Source organism: Pecten maximus, chromosome 4 (genome assembly GCF_902652985.1).
Source record: "Pecten maximus chromosome 4, xPecMax1.1, whole genome shotgun sequence".
Classification (NCBI taxonomy): Eukaryota; Metazoa; Mollusca; class Bivalvia; order Pectinida; family Pectinidae; genus Pecten; species Pecten maximus.
Window position 1 is genome coordinate 42,238,633 of NC_047018.1, and position 25,337 is coordinate 42,263,969.

At 34.5% G+C, this 25,337-nt stretch overlaps 1 protein-coding gene across 1 annotated transcript; it reads left to right on the plus strand.

The window, feature by feature from the left end:
- Window positions 1–404: 404 nt before the first annotated feature.
- Window positions 405–7,214, plus strand: LOC117326133. The gene is made up of 6 exons (XM_033882765.1): window positions 405–507; window positions 723–816; window positions 1,418–1,558; window positions 2,788–2,904; window positions 5,767–5,950; window positions 6,260–7,214. Exons 1-6 carry the CDS (start codon window positions 458–460, stop codon window positions 6,463–6,465), a joined length of 792 nt encoding a protein of 263 aa, XP_033738656.1. The 5' UTR covers window positions 405–457; the 3' UTR covers window positions 6,466–7,214.
- The last annotated feature ends 18,123 nt before the right edge of the window (window positions 7,215–25,337 follow it).

Here is a 25,337-nt window from a genome sequence, read left to right on the forward strand (position 1 = left end):
CTATATAGATACGATTGTGTTTTTATTGGGCATTTTTCAATAATTAAAAGAAGCAATATTCCTGTTAAATAATGTCTTTAACTGTTCATTCGTAAATGTGGTTACTAGATCTATAAAGCTGGCCTCCGCATGGCTACGAAATAGTACGTTCTTTGAAGTTCCCAGAGAGTTAAAAAAGTACAATAACGCCATGCACCTGAAAATCAAGGTAGGGGAATTTAATTATTTCAACCAGGAAGTCTTTGAAGATGTTTATTTCATTTATTTCGACCAGGAAGTCCTTTTTATTGCAACACAATAGGGCAGGCAGACAAAAGGGTATGCAATTTTTAATTTTAGGGCGATGTTTGCAATTGGTCGAACTCACAATACTCAATTTTTTTATATTGTTAAAAATATGCAATCGTTTCTATAGCTAAATTACAAATCTTCCTGGATAAAAAGTATAAAAGGCGTTATGATGTTGCATTTGAAACATAAGTCCGGTGGAGGAGATCTTGGAGAAAGGTAAGTGTTTTGTATTACCGGTTAATGCGCAGGTCATTTGAGAAGTACCAAAAACGAAAGGTTTTTCCTGACGAGGGATTATAGAATCGGTAATCTTGTTTGATATACTTACACTTACTTCTTGGTATTTCTTTTAAATCATATCGACTTAAATCAATGTTCAACTATACATACTGTGCATGTTAATCAATGATAATTTTGTTGGCTTAATCTAGATTGACCACCATGCTCCAGTTGATGATTTTGGCCGTGGGCCTCTTGGCCGGATTAGTCCAAGCAACGCCAATGGATGATCGCAACGCTACAGTGGTGAGTTCTCTATTGAATCATTGTAACATAAAAACTACGAAAATGGTTACGGGCAACTCTCAAAACCCTTTGTACTGTATACTCCCTAAATATCCATATTTATATTATTGAATCATTTTAATCTGAAGTGTTTTTAATATTTACAATGTAATACAATCCCTCCCCCCCCCCCCCCCCAAAAAAAAATAAATAAATAAAAATCAAATAAAACATTTTCCAAAACATTTTCCAACAGAAAAGCCACAAAAAAAGTATCTTTATCATTGATCTTTTTATTCTAAAGTATTTTTTAACATAAAGAGATATCGGGGTAATGATAAGTATACCGGGGATTAGTTCCAGGATTTCTATTGCATATCGTAGTAGGAAAAGATAAACATTTCTAATCTGGGATGCAAACGGAGAAATTAAGAAGTCATAAAACTGCTTTTTAAGAAAGCAAAAACCATTTTGCTTAAATTTGATCAAATGACCTTCAATAAAAACCAAAATGATTGATGACATTTTTTTTTCGAACAATATTTTGACAATGTTATATAAGTTACCGCATAAATAACCACAGAACGAAACTAATGTCTAACTGATTTATTTGTTTGTGTAGATCCTATCTTTGAACATCAGTACAGCGGAAGGCGATACTTATTCAGTTAACGTTGAGTCGGAGGGAAACGAAGGGAATGACGTCGTTCATTCAACCATGAACGGGAATGATTCCCAGACAGTGGTCACGGATCATAACTTGGTGAGTACAATATACGGGAAAGTCAGCTCGACAGAGAGATGTAGGCCTCAGTCACGCATCAATCAATAATCTCGACATACCATTGGTCTTCATATGTCACGTGATGTTAGTAAAAAATCAGTGTTATCTTACATACAAAAGACACACTCGATATTACTACCTATCGATATACGTTTAGAGCTTAATATAAACAGTAGACACGATACAGAAGTAGCTGCATCTTACTCTGAAATATTTCTCATCAGTAATATCATACTGAAAACGGTGAACCAGTTGTTATAACTTATATAATATCTGATGACTTTGCTGAATTAAATTAACATTTATTAATTTGATTATGAGTTAACGTCTTCTATTACGATATTCTCAATAGTTACACTGAGAAGCAAGAGTTGAAAGAAGACCCCCTCCCCACCCCTTTAGGAAGTCATTTAACTATCATTTTGGGGAGTATATATTTCAATTTCAGTGTGAAGTGTATACAAAGTAGATATCGACATTACTTAGTGAATAGAATCAATTTTTGAACCTTCAGCCTTTAATGATTAAAATTTTTGTCTTCGATTGGAATATTTGTGTAGGCGCTTTTAGGGAAAGAAAATATTTCTCGGTGTAAGCATTACAATATTCTATTCAAATATACTTCGCATATGCCTATTATCATATAATACCACAATAGTTCTAGCTATCTTAAATTATTGATTTTATTTTTAAATTTCAGCGCCAATTGCGGTGATCGCAAATATAACAGATTAGATAAAAGTTATGAAAAAATGTTAATATATACTGACAAATTTCAATTCTGCACATAAACATAGTACGTTTGATGGGGCGTATCCTTATTTCTCATTTAAAGGTTTAATCACGACATTACATCGTAGCTATCTACGTCTGACTTTGATTTGTGGATAGTGGTTGCCACATATCCAACATGAGATGCTGATGAAGACCATTGCGATGCTATATACTCGACATCATCATCTTATTTTAAACGATTTTGTGTTTAAATCATATTTTCGTTATCATGTCAGTACTCTTTGTTGTTCTGAGAATCCTTTCATGTCTATCTTGAAACATATGCATTGTTATTCTTTTCTAAATTAATGTCTCGAAATATTGCAACTTAGCCTTCATTAAACAATAAAATCTTCCAACCCAACAACGTGTGCTTAATGAAAGAGAAAAGATGTATTAATTACTATTTTAATATACATTTTTTTTGTTTCAAGAATATACGTGTGGTAATTCCCGACTCGGAAACCGAAGATTGTCACTTCTTGGAACTTGCCGAAGAAGAAAAAACAGAACAGACATTAGAGGAGGAGGATGCAGAAAGTGTAGAAACGGTAAGAATTTTTTTGTTATGTTGATATATACACTTTTCTTTATGTATTAAAAGTAATTCATGAATAAAACAAACTGTTTCTACCACAATATGTGGATGCTATTCAACTCCCAATGTATGAAATTATCATTACAACTGTTGAATAACATTCAGTTTATACTGTCAATGCAATTTGATTGGTTGACACGGTGACCTTCACCTGGACTATTTAATCATGTGATTCAATGTGTTTTATTTGGCTAAAACTTGAAGCCCGCAAATTGTCAGTTTTACATATTTATTAGCGTATTTCACTTGAGGCTATATCATTATACCCAACCTCGTGTTGTGAAAAGAACACACCAAAATAGGTCAATTCATCCTCAGAGTAGTTTTTCTATTGTGGTAGAAACAGGTCACACAAACTCGCGGTTGTTGTACATGGTATTTCTTTCACTCTCACTAGCTATTTTTCCAAAGTTACAAAAAACACTCGTTAAAGCTCGTGCTTTTGAAAAATAACTGAAGAGTGAAAAAAATAACATACACACCAACCACTCAATGTGAAACCTGTATTAATACAAGGGAGACATTCAGTTGGAAAGGATTTTTTAGCTCACCTTGTCCGAAGACAGACCAGGTGAGCTTGTGCCATACCGTTTCGTCCGTCGTCCGTCCGTCCGTTAACAATTGACTTCTTCTTCATAACCACTGATCAGAATTTGACCAAATTTTGTCAGAAGCATCCCTATGGGATGTGGACTCCAAATTGTACAAATGGTGGGGCTGACCCCCTGGGGGCCTGAGGGGCGGGGCCAAAATGGGTCAATATACCTATATTGATATTAACGACTTCTTCTCTGAAACCAAGCAATGGATCTTGCTCATATTTGCCTGGTAGCATCACTATGGGGTGGGGATTCAAAATTGTACAAATTATTTGACTGACCCCCCAGGGGCCTGATGGGCGGGGCCAAATGTGGTCAATTGGGCTATATTGATATAAACGACTTCTTCTCTGAAACCGAGCAATGGATATTGCTCATATTTGCCTGGTAGCATCACTATTGGGTGGGGATTCAAAATTGTACAAATGATGAGGCTGACCCAACGGGGGCCTGAGGGGCGGGGCCAAGAGGGGTCAATTTGGCTAAATTGATATGAACAACTTCTCTTCTGAAACCAAGCAATAGATATTGCTCATATTTGACTGAGCATACCTTTGGGGTCAGGATTCAAAATTGTACAAATAGTGGGGCCGACCTCCCTTGGGGCTTAGAGGCGGGGCCAAAAAGGGTCATTTTGGCAGATTTGACATAAACAACTTTTTCTCTGAAACTAAGCAATGGATATCTCTAATACATGTATTTGACTGGTAGCATTCCCTTGGGTTAAGGATTCAAAATTGAACAAATGATGGGGCCAACCCCCTTGGGGCTGAGGGCGGGGCCAAAAGGGGTCAATTTGGTTAAATTGATATAAACAACTTCTCTGAAACTAATCAATGGATATCACTCACATTTGTATGGTAGCATGGCCATGGGGTGGGGATTCAAAATTGTACAAATTTTAGGGTTGACCCCACCAGGGGGCTGAGGGGTGGGGCCAAAAGGGGTCAATTTGGCTAATTTGATATGAACAACTTCTCTGAAACAGCTCATATTTGACAGGTAGCATTCTTTTGGGCAAGGATTCAAAATTTTATAAAGGAAGGAACTGACCCCCCCCCCCCCGGGTGCAGAGGGCGGGGTCAAAAGGGGTCAATGGGTTTAAACAACTTCTTTTCTGAAACTAAGCAATGGATGTCACTCACATTTGTGTGGTAGCATCCCTAAGGGGTTGCGCCAAAAGTCATCTTTTGGCATAAAAACCTCACGTACCCATATAAAATGCCTATGATATATTGACATAGCAATACCAGTGACAAATATACTTAATCATTCTTGTTTCATATATCATAAAATCCAGGTGAGCGATAAGGCACTCTGGGCCTCTTGTTTGTTCTCCTTGCAGGGTGTATTTTGTAGGCAATTATCATCTTACTGATCTTTTGAATATATATTCCTTATGATGGAAACCTACAGATGAAATATAATGTATGTCTGAATGTATGAACACAGTTAAAATATACAGGTATCTTGAATAACGGAATAGGGTTATTTTAACCGTACATATATTTCAGCGGTATTCTTATCTTAGCGCTTTTCGCACTGACAGTATTCGGCTAAATTCCGATGGCGCTCATTGTAGTTTCAGTGAACTATTTTCTGAGGCAACTTTAGTCCATGCGCAAATTCATTATTGCGCTAATGAGTTTAAATTGTGTTATCCGCTTAAATGTGAGTGCACCAAAATCAGCATGAAACCTATCTCATGTCGTTAGGCGAATTTTCAGTAAGGCATCAATATTTATTTCGGTGATAATCTTGCCAAACGCATATCTAAAATATTTCACTTTGAAATACCTTGAATTAATATTTATCTGCATTATTGATATGGAGATAGCACAGCAGGTGATTAAATTACAAACATTCAATAAGTAACAGTTTGCTGTTTTGTATCATTGAATACATAATATATAATCTAAGCTCATCGTTAATGAAAATACGCATAACAAAAAAAAAACAAAAAAAACAATGATCTTACATTTAAAAGAAAGTACTCGGAGAGCAAGATTAGGCGTTTTGGAAGCATCGACGTCTCTGTTTTATCCATTACATTCAGCATAAAAAATCTGGTCAAATTCAGGCATTTTTCTAGAGATTATCTGGAGACAGCATAGTCACACCTAGATTATGATCAACTATATCATGAAACCAACTTGTTACACAGTATAATTTATCATTGTTTGATGAATGGAATATATTCCTATCTTTTGACCAAGGGATCTGAGGTGATGGAAAATGCCAACTCCACAGACGAGAAGGCGTGTTTATATGGCGATGACGAACCTGTTATGACAGATGAAGTGAAGACTACTGTGGAGTCCTGGTGTGGCGCCCGTAAGATACGTCATTTGACCCGGAAGGCCGAGTGTCAGGATGTCCCCCAGGACGGAAGTCAACAAGGTAAAAAAAGTCCAACGATATTGGAATTAATAACAATGGGATATATAGGCATGTAGTGCGTGCAATGGTCTTTGGTTTCATTTCCTCTTAATAAACACATTAATTAATATCTTCCGGAAAAAAGTTGACATTATAAAGAAAAGAGTTTACATTGCGAAACTCTTTCCATGTAACGTTGATATGTTCACAGTTCGGAATTTTTCCCTTTATATAGAATCGGGATTAATTAAGTCTGGGAAAGAAATCGCTTATATCCATGTCTATATTTTGAATTGATATTTTCTGTTTCATTTTTCAAAAACAAAATAGCTGAGGACTCAGAAGAGACCGAATCAGGAACGCTCGTCCGCAGAAAGAGGTCTTGGTTTTGGAGTAGATTTCGCTGTTACTATGTCTGTAGACGAGTGAGGAGATGCTGGTATCGACGATCATGTTTCTTGTTCTTCTGTCGGTGGAGGAGATATTGTGTCAATACTTGGCATTGCTACCGCCAATGTGGAAGATATTACTATTAATTTTAATCCTTGTAAGAATGAGATAAATAAGGATACAAATGAGTGATTCAGTTATTTGAACATGTCATCTACTACAAAATTATTATCTAAAAATAATGAACATCTGATCAGTATCAATGTTAAGCCTACATTTGTTAATTAAGCTTCAATGTCAAGGAATACGCCGTCGAAGTGTATCTTTTCTAGCTGTACTTGAGAAATGATCACCTAATTATTACTTTATTTTATGCTGAAAGTTGTATGTCATGGAAACAAATGCGTTGACCTCTATGACTTACCAATTGATAACAGATTTGTGTATATCTTATCGATATTTCTATAATTGATGAACTACCAAATGTTCTTTCTCTATACGTGCATTGTGATTAGATCTAGGTTTTATAAACATATAGAATAAACTTCGAATAATAAAATTTACATTTGAATGTTTGAGCTCATATCACCATGGCCAAGATTCCAAATAACGGTTCAATGCACTAAATAATGGTAACACATATATAGCTATCATTGTTAATATTATTAAAAGTGTTCAACATAAATTGGCATTTAAATTTAATTGCTTTAGTCAATAAGTTTACCTTAATACATACAAAAGCAACCAGAATAGCCAGATCAATTTGATAATGAACTGTGATTAAAGCTGATGAATTTTGTACTCTGCTTTCTTTCTTTTATATGTTGTATACTGAAAACATGATGAAGGTTTTGATTCAGTTATCCAATAAATTAAACAAAATAGAAATAGAAAACTGTTTTGAATTTGTTATTTATTTATGAGAAAAAAAACTCCAGTTCGAAGAATTTCAAGATTTTCCCTTTTGTTTTTTTTTCAGTTGGAATACAGTTAAGGGAAATTAGAAACAATTCTTAAATTGTTATTTTTCTCTTTTTTTTCTTCTTCTAAAGTTCGTTATTTGATTTCGTAAAATTAAAAATGTTCGTAAAAATGGGAGACAATCGTTATTCTGTAAAATTTTCAACCTAATAATTTCATTTGGAAAAAAAGGAAAAAATAATATCTTTGAATGTATGTAAAACAACAAAAAATGCTAAAAACGAGGACAAAACACAAAAAAGTATCGTAATCGTTACAAAGCTCGCCTCACATTGTATATCACGGACCTCACACTAGCATAAGGGGATGAGTTCACGAACTGGAATCTATATGACAATTTACTGACATATTATCAAGAAATATTCCAATGTTAGAGGTAAAATATACATGGTTTAAATTAGGGTTTTCCTTCTAGTAAGCATTGTGGCAAACTGTCCATCACAAGCTTCGACCTCCATCTCCATATCTATTAGAGTAACAGAAATGAAAATGCTGGTATAAAACTCTTCTGGTAATCCCAAATACGTTTCTAACTTCGAACCAATGTAATATTAAGAGATATACCTTGTCCTGGACCTTTGCAACCAATTGTCATTTTTATTAACCCAGTGACCTTGATCTATTTGGACAGTTAATTCCATGTTTAATTCAAACAAATTTTGTTTCATAAGTTTCTATCAAAATATTTATTAATAAAGCAGATACTAAACTTATCCTTGACCTTTGATGTAGTGACCTTGACATTTGAAAAGAGGACGCCTTGTTTAAATTCCAATCAACTTTGAATCAATCTAATAAAAAAATGTTAGTCAGTGATACCATTAAAATGTCACCTTTGACCTCGGATCCTGTGACTTTGAACATTTTGTAAGTTTTCTCCATGTTTGTTTCTTACCAACTTTAATTCATTATGTCAAAACAAAATCTTCATTAGCAAAAGGTACAAACCATGACCTTGACATTTTGTCAGCTAACTACTTTGATTACAACCAATTTTTCATTTTGTTCCATTCTAACAAACTTTGCTTCCTAATGCCTTAACGAATTTAATATTTTTAATTTTGTTTAATAACTCTGAACAACTTATATAGCATTTTAATGTCTGAGCAAAATGTTCATCAGTGAAAAGATACGAAAATGTGAACATGACGTTTGACCAAATAACCTTGACCTTTAATTAACCGAATCCTTGCTTAATTCTACTTAATTTTGCTGCATTATATCTTAAGAAAATGTTCATCAGTGAAAATATACAAACTTTGACCTCGACCTTTGATACTATGGCCCTGACCTTTCATCAGTTGACTCATTGTTTAATTCTGACCAACTTTGTTTCATCATGTCATAACAAAATGCCAATCAGTAAAATATACAAAATATGGCACTGAACTCTTACGCCGTGGCCTTGACCTAACTTTGCTTCATTATGCCTTAAGAAAATGTTCATCAGTGTTAAGACCTAAAAGTTAACCTTGACCTGTGACAACATGACACTTAGTCATCTGACTCCTTGAGAAATATCCCTTAAGTAGTTTACAAGAAACAGCGATAACAAACAAAAATAATTAAATAAGTATTTATATAATAATCCGAATTTTTATGTTAATGACCGTAGCGACTAAACAACAACTGTTCTGAATACATAATGACAAAATTAGATGATCTGACTATACGCGGACATTGTACGATGTTTACTTGCCGAAATATACGCATTTTAATTCCAATCCAAACCGCCTCACAGCTTCAGGTCGCCATCTTTGCTCAAATCAAAGCATCTGTGCGTTTGAAAGAGTCAGTACTGCAAAGCTTCTAAGCGATCTTGTGATGCAAATTTTAAGATTATAATAGAAACGAAATATGGATTTTAAAATAATTTGATTTTAATTACTTATGCTTTAGGTAAGCAAATCGTAGCATTTCTTTACAGTGAAAATTTATTGTTTCACTAAATACTGATCACAATATTTTTATTTAGACATTTTTTATTTCTTTCACTTCATTTCATTGTAAGTGGTAATTTAGATTTCCCAATAAATTCGCGGGAAATGAATTTGATGACGTAACCGGAAGCCCACATGCTATTAGAACGTGACCCGGAAAACATGCATGGCGATAATAAAAACAGAAGATCATTTAACGTTATACCGGCTTATTTTCTCATTTTTTGAGACACACCATTGTGCTAAAGTACAACGGAAGATAACACTAATTTTGTTTATTGCTATCGTATCAAGTAAAATGAACAGTTTCACCTAGTAGTTTGGCTAGACCTACTTTCGTTTTACAGTTTAAGCTTACAGATATGATCATGTAAATAATCCATCTCCTCAAACATAGTCATCTAATTTCGTATCCGCTGAATTTTTCTATTAAGAATATTTGTACTTCTCATGTACAGTGCATCTTTGTTTACAATTGACTGGTCTAGATCTGCAGATCTGATCTGACTATCCTCAGCTGACCCTGACCACAGGATCACGTTACTACGTATTCCTTTGTAGAAACGGCAGATTCATCTGTATTACTACAATTTTCTACCTTCTATGATATACACGTCTATGCTTCTGGAACGCTGTGACTGTTTTGTGGGGCTTGATTGAAATTTGGCAAAAATGACATACCCGGTGGGGTCATATACAATGTATACAAGAATTCGAAGGGGGGGGGGGGGGGGGGGGGGGGGCGGCAATACCTGTCTTTGTACTCTATGACTCATAACCTGTCGCGGTAACAGACATACTTTTGTACATGTATCAAGTATGTGTGTCACATGTTATAACAATTGCAAGGAGAAAGGGAAAAGTAAGTAGCAAGACCAGGGTTCGAACCCAAGACCCTCCTAATTCTAGTCTGACACTCTACCACTGAGCTACCTGGTCGCCGATGATCAACCCAGTCCAGTTCCGCAACATTCCTTCCTCCTTTCATAACATCTTCAACCCCAGAGATAACAGGTTCGGATATCCCGTTGCATAAGCATCCTCCTAAAGGATTTGCAAGCTCGCTAAATATGTAACAGGAGAAAGGTAGTAGCCAGACAGGGGTTCGAACACAAGACCCTGCAAACTCTAGACTTATGCTTCACCACTGAGCTACCTGGTCACTGGTGCACATATAATTAATACATGTTTCAGGAGTCTGCGGTATGTTCGTGTTTGTCTCCTTGTGGTATATATTACCGGTAATGTGGAAACTTTAAAAAAAAAATATAGATTTTTCCAGCACTGGCAACCTATGTCTTTCCCTTGGTTGTCATTTAGATGAAGAAGATATTTATCAATTTAATCTCGTTCATTTGATCATATAAAAACAGAATGTTTCCCCAAATATTAAGTGTAATCGCTTTACACATACCTTGTATAACTGACCAGGATTGATGTTTAAACAGGAATGGACTACACATTCTTATAAAATATTTGCATTACCAAAAACACTGATTTTTTTGAGAAAAAAAGCATGCAAGAATTTTTTTTTTTTTTGGTCAGTCGGGTTAGTAGAGACAAAGTTTTTATTGTATTTGGCATATTAGCTTAAGTCATGAAAATGTGAAATTTAAAAAAAAAAAAAAAAAAACTTTGGTTATTGAAGATCAGAGAAATGTCAACAACAAATTTAAAAAGAATGGAATTGGGTTTTTCTCCGTCAGTTCTGAAGGCCCGTGTAAACACGTTATTAAGTTCATTTTACACAATTACCAGCTTCGATTGTCTATCTTTTAAAATTATGTTCATCTGTGTATAGGTTTGTTTTTTTTTGTGCAGTTTTGTTTTCTTTTTGTTTTATAAATCCTTGCAGAGATTTTTTAAGTCATGTAGATATATATAAAAGAATATGATTCTTGACTACAGTAAGAATTTTCAATAGATCTGGCAACCTCACCTTCTAACAGTTCAAAGACCTTTGATGAGACTAATTAATGAGTATTCAGAGTTTCCTCTTGCCCCACCACCGGAAGTTAGACACTGATAAGCTCCTATACAGTTGTTGACTTTGGTTTGGGAACACATTCTCTAATGACATATGATCATATGCTAAATTAAGGGTTGGATTTTCACTAACTTAAAGAGTTGCGTTCCTTTGTTTTCTTTCATACACATCTTATTCTAGCAGATTGCCATTCATATTTGTTTCCAATTGTTCTACACATCCTTATATATATCTGATGATATTTGAAAGTGGGCAAAATATGGAATAGGTTATTTTATTTAGTCACAAGAAATCTGGAAGTTACAAAAGAGGTGAAAGAAACTTTACAAATCCATTTTAGTTTCATGTAGGTAAGAATTTAACATTTTATTGTTATGGTTGTTTTACTTTCCATTGTTTGGGGCAGAGGATATTTCATATAAATCAGATATATAACTCCTATATAACAAATTTTACACTTGGTTATTTGTGTACTTAAAATGAATTTCTTTCTTTTGATAATATCTATGTGGTTATAGTCTCTCACATAAGTCTTTACATTTCCTTCTATTAAATATCTTCAAAAGTTTCTTCTCATTTCTTTCTATTTCCAGTTTCCTTTTGGTTAACAAATTGTCATATTTAGTGGCTTTTGAGAATTGGTTGATTTTCAAAATTTGCTTTTTGTTTTGCAATATGTGTACATCAATATTTTGCATGTCTCAATAACATAAAAATAAAAATACTCTGCTTCTTCTTTTTTAACAATAATTTTGATGAAATTTTTAGTTTTGTTAAAATTACCTATAATGTTGTTGGGGATTTTGAATTGGCGGATCTGTCAGATCAGCACATATTCAACATACTAGTCCAAGACAACATCCCTGTTCAATTCTTTTTCTTCTGTATGGCTAACTTGATGATCACAATCTTTTCAAACTTGGTCTGGGGCACTAATTTCGTTTAAGAATCTTGAGGCACTAGGAGGAGGGGTGGGACACAAAAGGACGATTCTGCAATTCAAATGCACATGTATTCTGTAGTGATGGTCCCAAATCTTGAATGCTAGCAGGTTTGGTATAATGAATGACCTTTACCTTCATTAAAGACCACTGGAGCCAGACATGCAATATCCTTGAAAATCTTCAAATGTATAACCTTGAGGTCAAGATACCTGGTATTGGGCCTGTAGTATGCTGATGAAGTGATACAAAATTTGTTTAAAAACGAGCAACATTGATGTACATTCAAGGTCACAGCCGTCAAACATGTTTAAATGTTTAAACCCTTTTTTATCAATATCAAAAAGAGGTCCAGAGAAGAAGATGACTAATGCAGGCCCATATGGCCTCTTGTTTGGTTGCTGCACAATGCCTTAAGTACTGTACTCTTTCAGACTCGGATGTCAAAGGTCAATGTCACTATTTCTGTCAAATGAAAACCAGTTGGTTGAAATACTACATGTACATGTGTTTGAGAGACAAATGTTAAAGATAATGTAACAATAGATAGAACAATACTGCGCATATCAATCAAAGACCATGCTTTCCCTAGATGAAAAACTATTAGAACCCAATGTAACTGGTCTTTTATATATATATATATTCGTTAGGTGGATGGATACAGCAGTATTTTAAATACTTTAATATATAAATACTTATTACCGGTTAGCTTGTAATAATAATAATAATAATAATAATCTGAATTTGTCGTCGCAATCGACACGTTTGTTAATGATTCTACCATGTTTGCTATGTAACGCCAGTTTTGATTGGTTAAAAACCATGTATTATTTTCCAATAACCCACGCTCGTGCCAATAATACACGGTCGTGAGTCACAGATGTTACAATTTTATATATCAAATATTCACCCGTTTTCTAAAAGGTTACTATAGCCGAGTGGGCTAATGTGTTAGTCTTTCAATAAATTGTTATCAAGACGCGAGTTCGAATCCTACGGATTCCCCCTGAGGGGGATACCCTTCATTCAGCAATGAATGGGAATGATTTAATTGCTGAATTCTCTTTTCCCTTCTCACCTCGACATAAGCAGATGTAGGGCTCAATCATGCGTCGGTCAATAATTTCGATATGTTTTACTTAGTCAACGTATGTCACATGATTGGATATGCGAAAACTCAGTGTGTTGTCTTACATACATTAGAAACACTCGATATTTCTACCTTTCAATATAAATCTAGAGTTTAATAGAAACAGTAGAACCAAAACGAAATAGCTGCAGCTTACTCTGAAATATCTCCCATTAGTCATACCATACTGACAATAGCGAACCAGTTTATACAATTTATATATAATTTCTGATGATTTTGGTGAATGTAAATAATATTTATTGATTTAATTTTCAGTTAACGTCTTCTATTACCACATTTTCAACAGACAGGTACAGATACTATTCCAGTGATAACATTACGACATTTCTCAGTGACAAAAAGTTTTACCATGATTTAAGTTTTTGCCTTTGGCTGGGATAGGCGTTTTTATGGAGGGGAAATAGTTATCGGTGTTAACATCAAAATAAAATATGATATAGCTTGCACAGGTCTACTATTATATATTTCAACTAAATTTCTAGTTATCGATATTATAGGTAAATTTCTGTGCAATGGTTCCTATAATAGCGAATATAAAAGGTGAAATAAGACGTAAAAATAAATTAATATATATTGATTAATTTCATTTCCTCACATAACCACAGTAAGTTTGATGGGACCTGTCTTTCTCATTTAAAGGTTTAATCACGACATTACATTACATCGTAGCTACTTCTTCTATCTTGTGTTTTTTTTTTAATATATTCATTGTGAGAGGTTGATGAAGACCGTGGGGATGTTGTATGATGGACATCAAGATCTTATTTGAAATCATTATATTTCTATATACAATATGAAGTCAGACGTGTTCAGGCTTGCTGATATACTTAGTGGTTCCGTTATCATCACCCTTACTCACCTTTGAGATTGTGGCTTTTCCCGGATCTAACTTTGATTTGTATGTTGGCCATTGCTAGGGTCTTCTTTTCAACCAAATGACATTTACTTGTATTTTTGGACTGATGATTCCTTGTTTAAACATTGATTCATAGGGTCTTAACAAAAAGTTCATTCATGACAAAATACATGACCTTAGGCACAGTGACCTAAACATTTGGCACTCCTTGTTTAAATTCCAACCAACTTTGATTGACAATCTCATAATAAAATGTTAGTCAGTGATAACAAAAAAATGTGACCTTGACCTTATTATTATGTCAGTCTTCTCCCTGAGTGATTCTTATCAACTTTGCTTCATCATGTAAAAACGAAATCTTTATTAACAAAAAGATACAAAATGTGACCTTGACATTTTGTCAGCTGACTCCATTTTTAATTGCTGCCATGCTGTCCTCACAAAATGTTCATCAATAAAAGATACAAAATGTTACCTTTCTTTCATAATGTCTGAAGAAGATTTGACCCTGACCTTTGATAACATGACCTTGACCTTTGGCAATCTGACTCTTTGTTTAACTGCGAACCAAAAAAGTGAACCGATTAGTGGAATTTCCAAATGTCCATCCAGTGGTTGTGAAGAATTATCAAAATCCAATATGGCTACCTGATGCCCATTTTGTTTTCTGGACCAGACTCTAAATCAAATGGGCAAATCTACGAACCAAGGGAAACCTATTAGTGAAGTTTCAGAAAAAAAATCTTGTACTTCTCCAAAAATAGCGTTAGCAAGAATTGTTTACGAATGGACAATGGACGACGGTGTAAAGGTTGACTGTAATAGGAGTATAATGCTTAGTTTGTCGACTTGTTGGGTGTACCTGCAAGTCGATCTGTATGTTAAAATCTGTTTATAGTTTCCTTCATTCCGTCACTAAAAAATCAAGGTGAGATTTTGTACTGATTAACAATTATGATTAAAAAAGAAGATTGATTTAACATTCCTCTTTTCACCCAATGAAATCAGTGAATGCACCTCATAAGGAAGTTGAGTAAGTTCAGATTTAATGGGCTAACGAAACACCACATTTAAGGCGCACATTCATCCGTGCACAATATGCATATAACTCCGTGTTCCGTCGCAATATTGGTATTCAATAATGACATTTGATCAGCGTTTGTTTACACAATTACAAATCATATATCAGTAATATTTTGAATAAGTTAGAAATACATTCCAAAAACTCTACACATAGTGATTTTTGCAAGCTGTGAATCATGGGCTACGTGAATAGTTTATATCAGATTGAAATTTTACAAACTGTCATTAAGCTGTTTGAGCTCGATGTCACCAAGCACTCGTCTTAATTGTTTCAAGCATTCTTAACATCAACAAGAATTGTTGCAGTGTACTTATTTTAAAAATCAAAAGCTATTTATTTACTATTTACTGATATTGTAATATAAATATATATATAGAACTTCAAAATTCATATGTTATCTTGGTACCAGGCATTTTCGAAAAATGACTTGATTGTTTAGATCATGACTTTAGCTTTATAGATTTGGCAAATCGACCTAATTTTCAAAAGGCGGTCATCTTGAATTTTGATAATTGAAGTTTGTATTCGCTCTCTTTAGCTCATCTGGACCAAAGGTCCGGTGAGCTTATGTCATGGCGCGGCGTCTGTCGTCCGTCCGTCCGTCGTCCGTCCGTCGTTCGTCTGTCGTCCGTCCGTCGTCCATCGTCCATCGTCCGTCAACATTTGCTTCAAATCGCTACTAGTCAAACAGTTCTTATTGGATTCGGTTAGAAACATCCTTGGGAAAAAAGAAGAACAGATTTTGCATAAATGGTGACTCTGACCCCCGAGGGGCTAAAGGTGCGGGGCCCAATAGGGGAAATAAAGGTAATTCCTTTAAATCGCTACTAGTCATAAAGTTATGAATGGATTTCAACCCAATTTGGTCAGAAACATCCTAGGGGGAAGGGGAACATATTTTGCATAAATGGTGACTCTGACCCCCCGAGGGGCCAAAGGGGCGGGGCCCAATAGGGGAAATAGAGGTAATTCCTTTAAATCGCTACTAGTCATAAAGCTATGAATGGATTTCAACCCAATTTGGTCAGAAACATCCTTGGGGAAGGGGAACATATTTTGCATAGATGGTGACTCTGACCCCCGAGGGGCCAAAGGGGCGGGGCCCAATAGGGGAAATAGAGGTAATTCTTTTAAATCGCTACTAGTCATCAAGCTATCAATGGATTTGAACCCAATTTGGTCAGAAACATCCTTGGGGGAAGGGGAACATATTTTGCATAAATGGTGACTCTGACCCCCCGAGGGGCCAAAGGGGCGGGCCCAATAGGGGAAATAGAGGTAATTCCTTTAAATCGCTACTAGTCATAAAGTTATGAATGGATTTGAACCAAATTTAGTCAGAAACATCCTGGGGAGAAGGGGAACAGATTTTGCATAAATGGTGACTCTGACCCCTGAGGGGCTAAAGGTGCGGGCCAAATATGGGAAATAGAGGTAAGTCCTTTAAATCGCTACTTGTCATAAAGTTACGAATTTTGAACCCAATTTGGTCAGAAACATCCTTGGAGGAAGGGGGACAGATTCGGCATAAATGGTGACTCTGACCCCCAGAGGACCAAAGGGGCGGGGCCTAATAGGGAAAATCAATGTAATTTATCTAAATCTCTACTAGTCATAAAGTGATGAATGCATGTTCTAAAAACTAGTCTTTCGGACCTTAGAGAGTCTTGACTTCATAAATCTTTAAAGCAAGTGGGATCCCGACACTATAACCATATATAGCATTGTTTGAGATTTACAAATAAAACGAATTGAACATGAACATTATTTTGACATTTGGTCTCATCCAACCAGGTGAGCGATACAGGCCCCATGGACCTCTTGTTTTAAAAGTGCTGAAGGGATATTTCTCAAACTTCATGTTTAGGTTCCCCTTGGTCTTCAGTTGTGCTAATTCAATTTAGATTTTTGATCAGAAAATCAAAAATGACCGGCATGCAGCCATCTTCGATTTTGATAATTGAAGACTATTAAAATGAAAAAAAAGAAAGAAGGGAAAATTAGAGAGAAGATCAGTCTGACACAGAACCAATAAAGTTCATTCAATGGCCAAGATCCCTCTGGGATATCTTATAGAAGGATCAATGATAAAGCGCCCTTACACGTGTGGATTCCTCTTAGTACATAGCTCATATGGATTCATAGTCATGTTCAATGACGAGACTGATCTAAAGAATAAAATGGCCGTCAGGTGGCCATCTTGCTGAAGTATGTTATTTTTATTGATGATGATAAGTCAATTTAACTCAATTAATTCATTTAACTTTGATCATAGATGTTTTTACACATACGTAATTTGAAGACTGGTGGCCATCTTTGGCATTTTCAATTAAGGCTTCGTGGTTATCCCTTTTAACTCAGAAGGTTCTGGATGGATCTTTTTAGGATTTCATTGTTTTCAAATTATTAAGATGAAACTAAGACTTGCTTTTCCTGTTCGTTCGTCTTTGTTGACGATGCTACCGCACTGAAATGACCCAGGTGTACATATATGTACCCACAGAAACAGCTGGCGTTGGTTTTCGTCATACGTCTTAAATCAAAATTGAATTAATTGTTATAAAATTAAAATAATATCTGCAGTGTCATATATCCTTCCGTTGTTTCTTTCGTGGCATTGGCCACATTCGGGGAAACTGTGAAAGCGGCTTGTTGTCTAAAAATTATAACATGTAATGTAATGTAGGAAATTGAATTTGTTTTACAATAATTTCAAAATAACTTATATCAACTATTAATCACTCTTGCTGGTCCGGCTGGAAGCAAGCGAGGGGTCTTACTGTTGAAGGAAACTGGAGTATTCGGAGAAAACAACTTATTTTGTCTTTTTTGCTAACATCAATTCTGGCATGTTATTTGCCATGCCCATACATGATAACTTACAATATGGCCAACAGGGACACTTTGCCACTACGCTACACGATAAGTGTGATTAACTGAGCTTTGACCTGCGATGTGTAAATGTATGTCAAAGTTGATTCTTTTAAACAGCAGGATTTTCATTGCTTAAGCTACACACGTAGTTGGTTGTTGTAGTGTAACACCCTATCAATACAGTATTTAAAGAGTTTTCCATTTAGGTGTCAACGAAAATTCCGATTTAAAATCTTAATTAATGGCATGTTATACTGACACCGTCGTTGCCGACTGCGCAGAAGACGGTCAATTGCTTCCGGATCACCAGGTATTGTTCTCAACTAACTTTCAAAAGTGTCTATGTGAATCAATATTTTGTTCATATATACCCCCGTTTGATTGATATTTAGTCATAATTACGTGTTTATTTACGTTTTTTCCTGGTTTGTTGGTTATGCAATTTTGATTAATTCGTATAAAACTACAGGTATATTGAAAAGGCTTGCAATTGTCCTCTCTGGTAAGGAGTTTCCGAATTTAACATGAACAGTGGCCTCATAAAATAAACTTGTATTAAATTGAATATCATTCGTGCAATATCTGGGGAAGTTGTATGCCCCAACAATTCCTAAAATTAATATGCCGTGATCAGCCAACCCTTCGGTTATGTCTGAAGTTGTCCTTAGATTATCCACCAGTCTACAAATTACGAATGTATACAAAATGAATAACTCATGAGAAATAGCGACAGCTATGAAAATGCATGATAGCCACTTGACGGCCATTTTGTTTTTTGGATGAGTTTTGTTATGACATTTAAACTCTGAACCAAGTAAAATCTATCCCCCTCCCAACTAGTTCCCCAATATTGATCATGTAGGTTAAGAAACCAAGAGGCTTCAAGCTTTTGTTGTGATATTTTTGAAATTTCTAATTTCTAATTCTATTCCCGTCTTTTCATATTATGAGTTATCGTTATCGAAGATAGTACATCAGTGTACGTATGAATGTGTAATTAATAGAAATACGTCTGTTTAAAGATCTCCAGTTTCCAAATCTATTTTGTTTGCTTAAGGGATATGGTTATTTAAGAAAAAATTAACGATGATTCGTGTATTGTTGCAGGATATACAACGAGGACGAGGATATTTTGTAAGGCCTGCGTTATTAATTAAAATTGCAAAATATCCCCTGTAGGTAATATATACAATATGGAATTTGAAACCATCTGTTATGTTACCATAGAATAAGGGAAAAGTAACATGAATGACCAAATGAAAGTTACATAAATGACAACTTCAACGTTTACAAACACATACACTGATATCAAATTTGTTTTTTTATTCATTTTGGCTTAAAGAAGGAGCAGCATCTTCAAACAAAATTTCAGCCGAATTCTCATTTTGGGGCTATACCCCTCTGTTCCCATGGGTCAGACCAGCTTCATTTATATCAGTTAGGATTGCCATTCCTCTGTAATGTTTCAAACCAAATTTGGTTGTAATCAATCAAGGCATTAAGGAGGGTAATATTTTAAGCAAAATATTTGGCTAAGTTCACCTTTTGGAGCCTCGACCCTCTATCCCCAGGAGTATGATTATGTGTAGGAGTATAACTATGTGTAGAAGGAGTATGATTATGTGTAGGAGTATAACTATGCGTAGAATGAGTAAGATTTTAGGTAGGAGTATAACTATGTGTAGAAGGAGTATGATTATGTGTAGGAGTATAACTATGTGTAGAAGGAATATAACTATGTGTAGGAGTATAACTATGTGTAGAAGGAGTTTGTGTGTAGGAGTATAACTATGTGTAGAAGGAGTATGATTATGTGTAGGAGTATAACTATGTGTAGAAGGAATATGACTATGTGTAGGAGTATAACTATGTGTAGAAGGAGTTTGTGTGTAGGAGTATAACTATGTGTAGAAGGAGTATGATTATGTGTAGGAGTATAACTATGTGTACAAGGAGTATAATTATGTGTAGAAGTATAACTATGTGTAGAAGGAGTATGATTATGTGTAGGAGTATAGCTATGTGTACAAGGAGTATTATTATGTGTAGAAAATAACTATGTGTAGAAGGAGTATGATTATGTGTAGGAGTATAACTATGTGTAGAAGGAGTATGATTATGTGTAGGAGTATAACTATGTGTAGAAGGAGTATAATTATGTGTAGAAGTATAACTATGTGTAGATATGAGTAAGATTTTGGGTAGGAGTATAAATATGTGTAGAAGTATGATTATGTGTAGGAGTATAACTATGTGTAGAAGGAGTATGATTATGTGTAGGAGTATAGCTATGTGTACAAGGAGTATAATTATGTGTAGAAGTATAACTATGTGTAGAAGGAGTATGATTATGTGTAGGAGTATAACTATGTGTAGAAGGAGTATGATTATGTGTAGAAGGAGTATAACTATGTGTAGAAGGAGTATGATTATGTGTAGGAGTATAACTATGTGTAGGAGCATAACTATGTGTAGTAGTATAACTCTGTAGAAGGAGTATAATTATGTGTAGAAGTATAACTATGTGTAGAATGAGTAAGATTTTGGGTAGGAGTATAACTATGTGTAGAAGGAGTATGATTATGTGTAGGAGTATAACTATGTGTAGAAGGAGTATGATTTTGTGTAGGAGTATAACTATGTGTAGAAGGAGTATGATTACGTGTAGGAGTATAACTATGTGTAGAAGGAGTATGATTATTTGTAGGAGTATAACTATGTGTAGAAGGAATATGACTATGTGTAGGAGTATATCTATGCGTAGGAGCAGTATATCTCAGAAAGAGAGTTACTATGTTTAGGATATATTCTGAATACATTACATATAAACTCTTTTAAATATCCCAATTCTCGAAGTCAACTTATAAAAAAACAAATATTCATTCACATGACAACTCTCTGCTTTCCTGTTTTTAAATTTTCATTTTCTATTCTATTTCTTCTTGATAAATGTTTGTGTGAAAAACCTCAAAAAATCGGAATCCGATACAAGATGATTTCGGGTTCCTTTAACGCTCACCGAAAATCGGAATCGTTCAAATATTTTTTTAAGTTCAAAAACATTTGGAACCCTCGAAGTGTATTCGAATGACTCAGGATATTTTTCAATCATTTTACTGCATGGTTGGACGTTGTATTTTTGATACTGTCTTTCAAAATGTCTATATAGATACGATTGTGTTTTTATTGGGCATTTTTCAATAATTAAAAGAAGCAATATTCCTGTTAAATAATGTCTTTAACTGTTCATTCGTAAATGTGGTTACTAGATCTATAAAGCTGGCCTCCGCATGGCTACGAAATAGTACGTTCTTTGAAGTTCCCAGAGAGTAAAAAAAGTACAATAACGCCATGCACCTGAAAATCAAGGTAGGGGAATTTAATTATTTCAACCAGGAAGTCTTTGAAGATGTTTATTTCATTTATTTCGACCAGGAAGTCCTTTCTATTGCAACACAATAGGGCAGGCCGATAAAAGGGTATGCAATTTTTAATTTAAGGGCGATGTTTGCAATTGGTCGAACTCACAATACTCAATTTTTACTCATTCTACGCATAGTTATACTCCTACACATAATCATACTCCTTCTACACATAGTTATACTCCTACACATAATCATACTCCTTCTACACATAATCATACTCCTTCTACACATAGTTATACTCCTACACATAATCATACTCCTTCTACACATAGTTATACTTCTACACATAATCATACTCCTACACATAGTTATACTCCTACATATAATCATACTCCTTCTACATATAGTTATACTCCTACACACAAACTCCTTCTACACATAGTTATACTCCTACACATAGTCATATTCCTTCTACACATAGTTATGCTCCTACACATAATCATACTCATTCTACACATAGTTATACTCCTACACATAATCATACTCCTTCTACACATAGTTATACTTCTACACATAATTATACTCCTTCTACACATAGTTATACTACTACACATAGTCATATTCCTTCTACACATAGTTATACTCCTACACATAATCATACTCCTTCTACACATAGTTATACTCCTACCCAAAATCTTACTCATTCTACACATAGTTATACTCCTACACATAATCATACTCCTTCTAGACATATTTATGCTCCTACACATAATCATACTCCTTCTTCACATAGTTATACTTCTACACATAATTATACTCCTTCTACACATAGTTATACTCCTACACATAGTTATACTCCTACACATAGTTATGCTCCTAAACATAATCATACTCATTCTACACATAGTTATACTTCTACACATAATTATACTCCTTCTACAGAGTTATACTACTACACATAGTCATACTCCTTCTACACATAGTTATACTCCTACACACAAACTCCTTCTACACATAGTTATACTCCTACACATAGTCATATTCCTTCTACACATAGTTATACTCCTACAAATAATCATACTCCTTCTACACATAATTATACTCCTACCCAAAATCTTACTCATTCTACGCATAGTTATACTCCTACACATAATCATACTCCTTCTACACATAGTTATACTTCTACACATAATCATACTCCTACACATAGTTATACTCCTACATATAATCATACTCCTTCTACATATAGTTATACTCCTACACACAAACTCCTTCTACACATAGTTATACTCCTACACATAGTCATATTCCTTCTACACATAGTTATGCTCCTACACATAATCATACTCATTCTACACATAGTTATACTCCTACACATAATCATACTCCTTCTACACATAGTTATACTTCTACACATAATTATACTCCTTCTACACATAGTTATACTCCTACACATAGTCATATTCCTTCTACACATAGTTATACTCCTACACATAATCATACTCCTTCTACACATAGTTATACTCCTACCCAAAATCTTACTCATTCTACACATAGTTATACTCCTACACATAATCATACTCCTTCTAGACATATTTATGCTCCTACACATAATCATACTCCTTCTTCACATAGTTATACTTCTACACATAATTATACTCCTTCTACACATAGTTATACTCCTACACATAGTTATGTTCCTAAACATAATCATACTCATTCTACACATAGTTATACTTCTACACATAATTATACTCCTTCTACAGAGTTATACTACTACACATAGTCATACTCCTTCTACACATAGTTATACTCCTACACACAAACTCCTTCTACACATAGTTATACTCCTACACATAGTCATATTCCTTCTACACATAGTTATACTCCTACAAATAATCATACTCCTTCTACACATAATTATACTCCTACCCAAAATCTTACTCATTCTACGCATAGTTATACTCCTACACATAATCATACTCCTTCTACACATAGTTATACTCCAACCCAAAATCTTACTCATTCTACACATAGTTATACTTCTACACATAATTATACTCCTTCTATACATAGTTATACTCCTACACATAATCATACTCCTACACATAGTTATACTCCTACACATAATCACACTCCTTCTACACATAGTTATACTCCTACACATAATCATATTCCTTCCACGCAAAGTTATACTCCTACACATGATTATACTCCTACACATAGTTATACTCCTACACATAATCATATTCCTTCTACACATAGTTATACTCCTTCTACACATTGTTATACTCCTACACATAGTTATACTCCTACACAAACATGCTCCTTCTTCACAGAGTTATACTCCTACACATAATCATACTCCTTCTACACATAGTTATACTCCTACACAAAATCATACTCCTTCTACACATAGTTATACTCCTACACATAGTTATACTCCTACATATAGTTATACTCCTGCTACACATAGTTATACTTCTACACATAATCATACTCCTTCTACACATAATCATACTCCTTCTACACATAGTTATACTCCTACACATAATCATACTCCTTCTACACATAGCTATATTCCTACAAATAATCATACTTCTTCTACACATAGTTATACTTCTACACATTATTATACTCCTTCTACATATAGTTATACTCCTGCACATAGTTATACTCCTTGTACATAGTTATACTCCTAAACATAATCATACTCCTTCTACACATAGTTATACTCCTAAACATAATCATACTCCTTCTACACATAGTTATACTTCTACACATTATTATACTCCTTGTACACATAGTTATACTCCTACACATAATCATACTCCTTCTACACATAGTTATACTCCTACACAGTCATATTCCTTCTACACATAGTTATACTCCTACACATAATCATACTCCTTCTACACATAGTTATACTCCTACCCAAAATCTTACTCATTCTACACATAGTTATACTTCTACACATAATTATACTCCTTCTACACATAGTTATACTCCTATACATAGTTATACTCCTACACATATTTATACTCCTACACATAATCATACTCCTTCTACACATAGTTATACTCCTACACATAATCATACTCCTTCTGCACATAGTTGTACTCCTACACGTAATCAGACTCCTTCTACACATAGTTACACTCCTACACATAATCATACTCCTTCTACACAAAGTTATACTCCTACACATAATCATACTCCTTCTACACATAGTTATACTCCTACACATAGTCATATTCCTTCTACACATAGTTATACTCCTACACATAATCATACTCCTTCTACACATAGTTATACTCCTACACATAATCATACTCCTTCTACACATAGTTATACTTCTACACATAATTATACTCCTTCTACACATAGTTATACTCCTACACATAATCATACTCCTTCTACACATAGTTATACTCCTACCCAAAATCTTACTCATTCTACACATATTTATACTCCTACACATAATCATACTTCTTCTAGACATAGTTATACTCCTACACATAATCATACTCCTTCTACACATAGCTATATTCCTACAAATAATCATACTTCTTCTACACATAGTTATACTTCTACACATAATCTTACTCATTCTACACATATTTATACTCCTAAACATAATCATACTCCTTCTACACATAGTTATACTCCTAAACATAATCATACTCCTTCTACACATAGTTATACTTCTACACATTATTATACTCCTTGTACACATAGTTATACTTCTACACATAATCATACTCCTTCTACACATAGTTATACTCCTACACAGTCATATTCCTTCTACACATAGTTATACTCCTACATATAATCATACTC

Bases quoted from the DNA above. Each gene is read 5' to 3' on its own strand.
- LOC117326133 (XM_033882765.1), top strand. From the start codon at position 458: ATGATGTTGCATTTGAAACATAAGTCCGGTGGAGGAGATCTTGGAGAA. The intron at 1,559-2,787 runs GTGAGTACAATA...TTTTGTTTCAAG, and splicing joins TGGTCACGGATCATAACTTG to AATATACGTGTGGTAATTCC. The intron at 2,905-5,766 runs GTAAGAATTTTT...CTTTTGACCAAG, and splicing joins ATGCAGAAAGTGTAGAAACG to GGATCTGAGGTGATGGAAAA.